Raw genomic sequence first — 9881 nt, forward strand, 5'->3', positions numbered from 1 at the left:
TGTCCTTGAGCCTGGTGGCATGTGCCCTCAGGCTCCTGTATCTTCTACCTGATGGAAGAGGAGAGAAGAGAGAATGACCTGGGTGGGTGGGGTCTTTGATTATGTTGGCAGCTTCACCAAGGCAGCGAGAGGAGGGGAGGCTGGTTTCCGTGACGCGCTGGGCTGTGTCCACAACTCCCTGAAGTTTCTTGCGGTCCTGGGCAGAGCAGTTGCCACACCAAGCCGTGATGTATCCAGATAGGATGCTTTCTATGGTGCATCGATAAAAGTTGGTGAGTGTCAGAGGGGACATGCCAAACTTCTTTAGCCTCCTGAGGAAGTAGAGGTGCTGGTGAGCTTTCTTGGCCGTGGCATCTACACTTGGAGCATTGTGTACAGTTTAGGTCACACTGTTACAGCTGGAAAGAGTTTAAAGACTTATGAGAATGTTGCCAGGACCCGAGGCCCTGAGTTACAGGGAGAGGTTGGACAGGTGAGGACTTTATTCCTTGGACTGTAGAAGACTGAGGGATTCCCTTATAGAGATGTGTGAAATCATGAGGGGCACAGGTTGGGTGAATGCACACAGTGGAGACAGAAGGGACTGCAAATACTAGAATCTGGAGCAACAAACAGTCTACTGAAGGAACTCCGTGTATCGAGCAGCATCCTGTTCGACACACTGAGTTCCTCCAGGAGATTGTCTGTTGCTTTGAATGCACAGTGGTCTCCCCAGGGAAAGGGACTCAGAAACTCGAGGCCACAGGTTCAAGGTGAGGAGGGAAAGATTTAAATTGGACCCAAGGGGCAACTTCTTCAAGCAGAGGGTAGTATGGGTATGGAACAAGCTGCCAGAGAAAGTGGTTGAGGCAGGTACAGTAATGATATTTAAGAGACATTTGGACAAGTACATGGATAGGAAAGGTGTAGAGAGATATGGGCCAAACACTGGCAAATGGGACTAGCTTAGATGGGCATCTAAGTCGGCATGGTTGTTCCCCTGCTGTATGACCCTATGACTGTAAACATGGACCTACTGCAGTTACCTTCCGACACTGGGATCAGAACTCACCCACAAAGCACTGCTCCTTACTGTTCCAGAGGGGAGCCGCCCTCACACCATTAGCGACCAACGCCAGGAACGCTTTCTTCACCTGCGCAGAGTCGAGATGACAAACCTCAGCCTTTTCCTCTCACTGCGTATGCATTTGCACCCACCCCCACCAACATTGAGCCCCTCCCTCACAAAGGCCTCGTCCTCACTGGCCTTTGAGTTAGGGGCTGTGCTCGCTCTCCATTAACGGAAGTACCATCAGCTGCTGAACCGCGGGAGGGTGCCGTACACTGCAGCATCTTCAGACGGAGACATGGTCACACTCCTGGGAAAAGGCCTCGAAATGAGGTAGAGGTCATCGTCAACATTACTAAACCATCAAAACCATCAAAAAGGTTGTTAATGAAGCAATGAGCTTCAGTCTAGAATTGAAATGGCGGGATATTATGTCATAATTGGTTAGGTGACAATTGGTTCACCCATAGAAGACGGAGGGTGGCTGTAGATGGAGCGTATTCTGCCTGGAGGTCGGTGACTAGTGGCATTCCGCAGGGATCTGTTCTGGGACCCCTTTTATAAATGACTTGGATGAGGAAGTGGAGGGGTGGGGTAGTATGTTTGCTGATGACACGAAGGTTGGTGGTGTTGTGGATAGTGTAGAAGGCTGCTGTAGATTACAACAGGATATTGATAGAATGCAGACCTAGGGTGAGAAGTGGCAGACGGAGTTCAACCCAGAAAAGTGTGAAGATCAAATTTGAAGGCACAATACAAGGTCAATGGCAGGACTCTTAGCAGTGTGGAGGAACAGAGTGATCTTGGGGTCCACGTCCATAGATCCCTCAAAGTTGCCGTGCAGGTTGATAGGGTTGTTAAGGCATATGGTGTGTTGGCCTTCATTAGTCAGTATTAAGATCAAGAGCCGTGAGGTGATGTTGCAGCTCTATAGAACTCTGGTTGGACCACACTTGGAGCATTGTGTTCAGTTCTGGTCGCCTCATTATAGGAAGGATGTGGAAACTTTAGAAAGGGTGCAGAGGAGATTTACCAGGATGCTGCCTGGATTGGAGAGCATGTCTTATGAGGATAGGTTGAGCAGGCTAAGGCCCTTCTCTTTGGAGAGAAGGAGGATGAGAGGTTACTTGATAGAGGTGTACAAGATGATAAGAGGCAGAGATCGAGTGGACAGTCAGAGACATTTTCCCAGGGCGAAAATGGCTAACATGAGGGGGCATAATTTTAAGGTGATTGGAGGAAGGTATAAGGGGGATGTTAGTTGTAAGTTTTTTTTTACACAGAGAGTGGTGGGTACATGGAACACACTGCCGGCAGAGGTTGTGGGGGCAGGTACATTAGGGACATTTAAGAGAATCTTAGGTAGACACATGAATGATACAGAAATGGAGGGCTATGTGGGAGCGAAGGGTTAGATAGATATTAGAGCAGAATAAAATGTTGGCACAACGTCATGGGCTGAAGGGCCTGTACTGTGCTGTAGTGTTCTATGTTCAATGACAACTGTCCTTCTTTGAACAGCTCGAGATCCATGTAAAGGGTACAGAAGACAGGAAGAAGTGCAGGGAAAGTTCTGGGATGGATTCAGAATTGACAGGTTGTACTGATCAAGGAGGAGGAAGAGAAATGGTCCTTTCAACCTCTGGTGCCTGATCCCTCATTCAATACTTTCATGGCTGAACTCCTTCTCAAAATCTATATCCCTCACTTCTGGTGCCTGATCCCTCAATCAATACTTTCATGGCTGAACTCCTTCTCAAAATCTATATCCCTCATATTCTTTCGTAGACTCTGAAAATTTATTGAACTCTGTCTTGAAAACAATCATCAGCTGAGCTCCAATTCCAGACTCTCTTATCCAATCACCTTTATCACATCCCCTTGCCGGTGATGCTGCCACGTTCTCAGACTCAATTCTCCCTCACTGTATTTACTGTTGTAGTTATTATTACCGCGTACACTGTGAGCCAGGAATTTCATTGCACCCTGGTGTATATAACAATAAACTAATCTAATCTGATTTGAGAATATATGTTTAGAATCAGAATCAGGTTTCTCACCACTGACGTATGACTTGAAATTTGTTGTTTTGCAGCAGCAGTGCAGTGCAAAGACAGAAAATTTCTATAAACTACAAAAATAAATAGTGCAAAAAGAAGGAATAACGGGTTAGTGTTCATGGGTTCATGGACCGTTCAGAAATCTGATGGCGGAGGGGAAGAAGCTGTTCCTGAAACATTGAGTTTGGGTCTTCAGGCTCCTGTACCTCCTCCCTGAAAAGAGGGCATGTCCCGGGTGGTGAGGGTCCTTAGTGACGGATGCCGCCTTCTTGAGGCACTGCCTCTTGATGTCCTCGATGATGGATTATTCCGTTATTGTCACTTTAGCATTTCTGTTTGCACTACTTCAGATTGCACTACAGTCTTTGCACCATTTATTTTGGGCTTGTTGCTGTATTTATCTTTACTATTTCATTACACCCTGGTGTATATGACAATAAACTAATCTGAATCTGACCTGTGTGATCTCAAATACAATGTCACCCGTGCCTGGGCTGCTTTGCCCATGGAGCCCAGGGTCACTGCCACTATCAGCTTCTCAGAGTGAGGCTGCTGCTACTGATCTCTGCCACAGTTTGCCATTCACGGCTGCCTTGAGGAGGGTTGGCTAAACCCCACACTCAAAAGGCAGAGTCCACTCACTGCTCTTTCAGCCCACAGGAGCAGGCAGATCGGTCATGGAGGTGTGCCTGTATTACAGGATATCCCAAACTACAAGCATCCTATCTGGATGCGTCATGGCTTGGTTCGGCAACTGCTCTGCCCAGGACTGCAAGAAACTGCAGAGAGTTGTGGACACAGCCCAGCGTGTCACGGACACCAGCTTACCCTCCTTGGACTCTATCTATACCTCTCGCTGCCTTGGTGAGCATAAATCAAAGACCCCACCCACCCGGGTCATTCTCTCTTCTCTCCTCTTCCATCAGGTAGAAGATACAGGAGCCTGAGGGCACGTACCACCAGGCTCAAGGACAGCTTCTATCCCACTGTGATAAGACTATTGAACTCTTCCCTTATATGATGAGATGGACTCTGATCTCATGATCTACCTTGTTGTGGCCTTGCACCTTATTGCACTGCACTTTCTCTGGAGCTGTGACACTTTGCTCTGCACTGCTATTGTTTTTGCCTGTACTACATCAATGCATTCTGTACTAACTCAATGTAACTGCACTGTGTAATGAATTGACCTGTACAATCGGTATGCAAGACAAGTTTTTCACTGTACCTCGGTACAAGAGACAATAATAAACCAATACGGCATTAGTCTTTAGCGATCTCTTGGCCGCCAATGGTTTAGAGGGCTATGGGCTAAACGTGGGCAGATGGGACTAGCTCGCTAGGCAACACAGTCAGCATGGATGAGTTGGGCCGAAGAGCCTGTTTCCATGCTGTAAGGCTCTATGACTTTGACTCTAGGTCAGGCAGTATCAGTGGAGAGAGACACAATTAATGTTTCAGGTCAACAAACTCACATTAGAAATGGTAAAGAGAGAATATAGTGTAGCCGTTAGCGTAACGCTATTACAGCGCCAGTGACCCGGGTTCGATTCTGGCCGCTGCCTGGAAGGAGTTTGTACGTTCTCCTCGTGACTGCATGGGTTTCCTCCGGGTGCTCCGGTTTCCTCCCACATTCCAAAGACGTACGGTTTAGGAAGTTGTGAGCTGTGGGCATGCTATGTTGGCGCCGGAAGCGTGGCGACACTTGCGGGCTGCCCCAAGAACACTCAACACAAAAGATGCATTTCACTGTGTGTTTCGATGTACATGTGACTAATAAAGAACTCTTATCTTGAAGTTTTAGCTTGCAGAGAGGCTGAAGAAGGGTGAGATCAGGATTGTTGTTGTGGTTTAGCAAACTGACCTCTATCTCACAGAGCTCAAATCTCACCTCCTCCACGTCCCCTCTCATTCCATTAAACTCTTATGAATACAGGCCTAGTTGGCCTCTAACAATAGTGCCACCATCTCAGTAACCAGTCTGGTAAATCTCTGCTGCACTCCCTTGAAGGTAGGTTTGTTCTTTCTTAGGTGAGTAGACCAGAATGAGTGACCCCACCACCGAACATTGGTCCATGGTCTCCCAGACAGGAAAGGATCTCACTCAGGAGATCTTCCTTCCACAGGCTCCAGCCTGGCAACCCCCAGCCCTGTGCAACCCTTCTCAGTGAGGATATCTTGTTTCAAATGTACAGGGTCACGTCTGGAGGATTGTCTCAAACATTGGACCAAAGAAAGTGTATGCCTGACATTTGGGGGAGCAGAGCAAAGCATCCCCAGACCAATCCATGAGATGGTGGGATTGTCATAACAGCTCAAGTGGCATCTGAGACTGTTTGCCCTGGAGTGCAAGAGGCTGAGACGTGACCTGATAGAGGTGTGTAGAACATGAGGGGTATAGATAAGGTGAACGGTCACAGTCTTTTCCCAGTCTAAGTCAAGAGGGCATGGGTTTAAGGTGAAGCGACAAGTAACATTGCTTTTTATTCCTGTGCTGTACCATTCTATGATCTCCCATTAAAATCATCAGGGAAAGAAAATAAGCTTTCAGAAATATTTGCAATCCACAGACCATAAGACAAAGGAGCAGAAGTCGGCCATTCGGCCCATCGAGTCTGCTCCGCCATTCTATCATGAGCTGATCCATTCTCCCATTTCGCCCCACTCCCCCGCCTTCTCACCATAACCTTTGATGCCCTGGCTACTCAGATACCTATTAATCTCTGCCTTAAATACACCCAATGACTCTGCCTCCACAGCCGCCCGTGGCAACAAGTTCCAGATTCGCCACTCTCTGGCTAAAGAAATTTCTCTGCATCTCTGTTCTGAATGGGTGCCCTTCAATCCTGAAGTCGTGCCCTCTTGTACTAGACTCCCCTACCATGGGAAACAACTTTGCCACATCTACTCTGTCCAGGCCTTTTAACATTTGAAATGTTCCTATGAGGTCCCCCCTCATTCTTCTGAACTCCAAGGAGTACAGCCCAAGAGCCATCAAACGTTCCTCATATGTTTACCCTCTCATTCCTGGAATCATTCTAGTGAATCTTCTCTGATCCCTCTCCAACATCAGCACATCCTTTCTTAAATAAGGAGCCCAAAACTGCACACAGTACTCCGTGAGGTCTTACCAATGCCTTATCAAGCCTCAGCGTCACATCTAAAGCTTCATGTCTGGTGGGCATATGGTAACAGTAAGAGGGGAAAGATTTGTACAGGAACTGAGAGGCAACTTTTTAAGATAAGATATCTTTATTAGTCACATGTACATCGAAACACACAGTGAAATGCATCTTTTGCGTAGAGTGTTCTAGGGCAGACCCCAAGTGTCGCCACGCTTCCGGTGCCAACATAGCATGCCCACAACTTCCTAACACGTACGTCTTTGGAATGTGGGAGGAAATTCACGCAGACACATGGGGAGAACGTACAAACTCCTTACAGACAGTGGCCGGAATTGAACACGGGTCGCTGGCGCTGTAATAGCGTTACGCTAACCACTACACTACCGTGCCTGGCCATAAAAGTAGTAATAGGTTTTCACCCAATGGCAGGTTTTCCACACAAAGGGTGGTGGGTCTGTGGAACAAGTTGCCAGAGGAAGTGGTAGAGGCGGGGACAATTACAACATTTAAAAAGCATTTGGGTGGGTACATAGGTAGGAAAGGTATAGAGGGACATGGGCCAAACATGGGTAAATGGGACTCACTCATGGAGGCACCTTGGTCAGCATGGACAAGTTGGGCCAAAGGGTCTGTTTCTGTGCTGTATAAATCTATGGCTCTATGATATATACAATATCCTGACAGAGAGTGGTGAGTGCATGGAACGCACTACCTGCAGAGGTTGTGGGGTAGATACATTAGGGACATTTAAGAGACTCTTAGATAGACACATGAATGATAGAAAAATAGGGAGCTATGTGGGAGGGAAGGGTTAGATAGACCTTAGAGCAGGATAAAGTGTCAGCACAACATTGTGGGCCGAAGGGCCTGTACTGTGCTGTAGTGTTCTATGTTCTAAGATATTTAGGCCTGAAATGAGGAGGCTCGTTCACTCAGAGAGAGGTGAACTGTGGAATTCTCCACAACAGAAAGTGGCAGAGGCTACAACTGAATATACTTGAGGAGAAGATTTCTACACACAAAAGCATCAAAGGGTAAAATGGTTTTGAGAGAGGATGTTACAGAATGAGATCATACAACCTATTCCTACTCCCATTTTCTGTTTGTATGACAATGGAACTTGAAAGAAAAACCCTTAGAATGATAGACTGTGCTATTATAATACCTTTAGAATGTAATGATGGGACTTTTGGGTTGACATTTCCATTTGTGCATTGACCAGAATGAGGGGCCATGAATTTAAGATGGTCACCAATAAATCCAGCAGGGAATTCAGAAGTTTCTTTATCCAGAGAGTAGCGAGAGTGTGGAACTATCCCCACAGAGTAATTCCCTCTTCTCCCCCCTCCCCTCGGGAAGAAGATACAAAAGCACAAAAGCACGTACCAGCAGGGTCAAAAACAGCTTCTATCCTGCTGCTATAAGACTACTGAATGATAAGATGGACTCTTGACCTCACAATCTACCTCGTTGTGACCTTGCACCTTATTGTCTGCCTGCACTGCACTTTCTCTGTAACTGTAACACTCTATTCTGCATTCTGTTATTGTTTTCCTTTGTGCTACCTGAATATACTGATCTGATGAAACGATCTATATGGATGGCATGCAAAACAAAGTTTTTCACTGTACCTCGGTACACGTGACAATAATAAACCAATTTACCAGGGAGCGTGTCAAGAAGCAGGATTAACCCATGAAGGAGAAAGGAGTTGGTGGTGGGAGAGAAGAGCAGATGAAATGAGTTGGAGCATTAGAACTAGTATCGACCAGCTGGCGATAACAGCCTGCAACTGTGCTGTGAATTCTGCGTCTTACCGTTTGCTGAGGCTCCCAATCCCATACCCACCGCCCCTTCCCCCTCTCTCACCTGCAAGGTCGTATCGAACACAACGAGTTTGGAACTGGTTGGGATAGCATCGTAGCACTGATGTGCTTTCATGAAGTTCATGTAGATGTCCGCATCAGGTTCCGACCCTGCAGGGGGGAGAAACAGATCGGGTCTGACAGATTCCAACGTCAACAATGAATCAGGAACTGTACCCTGCCTGTCCCACCCAGGCTGGTTGTGGCTCCCCAGATGTCACCATCAGTTGAACTTTGAGAGGGAGATGTCTTAAACCAAAGGGCATAGGTTAATGGTGAGAAGTAAGGGAGTTAGAACATAGAACAGTACAGCACAGAACAGGCCCTTCAGCCCACAATGTTGTGCCGACATAGCTATTCCCTCCTACCTACAGAATGTCCATATCCCTCCATTTTCCTCTTGTTCATGTGCCCATCCAAGCCCCTCTTAAAAGCCCCCAGTGAATTTGCCTCCACCACCCTATCAGGCAACACATTCCAGGCACCCACCACTCTCTCAGTAAAAAAACGTACCCCTCACGTCTGTTCTGAACCTACCTCCTCTCACCTTAAATGCATGCCCTCTGGTATTGGATCATTCAATAATGGGAAAAAGATATTGCTTGTCCACTCTATCTATGCCCCTCATAATTTTATACACTTCCAACAGATCACCCCTCAGCCTCTGCCACTCCAGAGAAAAAAGCCCAAGTTTGTCCAGCCTCTCCTGATAGCACATGCCCTCTAATCCAGGCAGCATCCTAGTAAACCTCCTCTGCACCCTCTCTAAAGCCTCGACATCCTTCCTATAGTGAGGTGACCAGAACTGCACGCAATACTCTAAATGCAGCCTAACCAGAGTTCTATAGAGATGTATCACAACTTCTTGACTCCTGTACTCAATACCTCGATTAATGAAAGCAAGCATTCCATAAAACGTCTTAACCACCCTATCTACCTGTGTAGTCACTTTCAATGAGTCATGGACTTACACCGCAAGGTCTCTCTGCTCTTCAACACTGTTAAGGGTGAGAAGTAAGGGGGTTAGGGGCAAAAAAAAAAGCTGCTGGAGGAACTCAGCGGGTGAGGCAACATTTGTGGAGGCAAAGGGATGGTCAGTGTTTCAAGTCAAGACCTGATGCAGGGACTCAACCTGAAAAGTCAACTATCCAATTTCCTCCGCAGATGCTGCCTGCTCTGCTGAGTTCCTCCAGCAGCTTGCGTTTTGCTCCAGACCCCAGCATCTGCAGCCTCGTGTCTCCGAGGAGGTGAGGGGCATCTGCCTGAGAAGCCGGTGGTGGTGGCAGGTCCTTGCACAAGTATCCGGATGAGCACTTGGATCACCAAGGTATAGACGGCAACAGACCAAGTGCTGGTAAATGGCATTAACGTCGATGGGTACCTGATGGTTGGCCTGGACATGGTCATTGGTTTATTATGGTCACACTTACCAAAATACAGTGAGAAGCTTTTGTTTGCGTGCCATTCAGACAGATCATTCCGTACATAAGCTGAAGGGCCTGTTTCTGTGCTGAATGACTCTCTGACTTTAAAACTATCAAGTACAAGGTCTACAGCTGTGACTGAATCAGAGAGTCATAGAATAAAGAGAGGAACACAGTGAATGCCTTAGGTTCATGATGTTCATGAATTTGATTTTATAGCATCAGATTTTGAACATTTGAAGGCTTTTGCTTTATGATATCACCTCTGTCTGAGGTGAATATAGCATTTGGACAGTAAAGACACCTACATTAGACTATTGTTTATTGACTACAGCTCTGCCTTCAATACCAGAATTCTA

General features: G+C 46.8%; 1 protein-coding gene across 1 annotated transcript in view; it reads right to left on the reverse strand.

The window, feature by feature from the left end:
- LOC127575148 (5'-AMP-activated protein kinase subunit gamma-1-like) overlaps positions 1–8216 on the reverse strand; it is a 35058-nt gene extending 26842 nt beyond the window's left edge. Inside the window, exons 1-2 of the mRNA XM_052024843.1 lie at positions 8103–8216; positions 1052–1133 (exon numbers count right to left, since the gene is read on the reverse strand). Of these exons, the coding sequence (XP_051880803.1) occupies positions 1052–1133; positions 8103–8183 (163 nt within the window). The 5' untranslated portion in view covers positions 8184–8216. The remainder of the gene's footprint in view (positions 1–1051; positions 1134–8102) is intronic.
- Between the last annotated feature and the right edge of the window lie 1665 nt (positions 8217–9881).

The sequence above is a fragment of the Pristis pectinata genome, chromosome 1, assembly GCF_009764475.1.
Source record: "Pristis pectinata isolate sPriPec2 chromosome 1, sPriPec2.1.pri, whole genome shotgun sequence".
NCBI classification, from domain to species: domain Eukaryota; kingdom Metazoa; phylum Chordata; class Chondrichthyes; order Rhinopristiformes; family Pristidae; genus Pristis; species Pristis pectinata.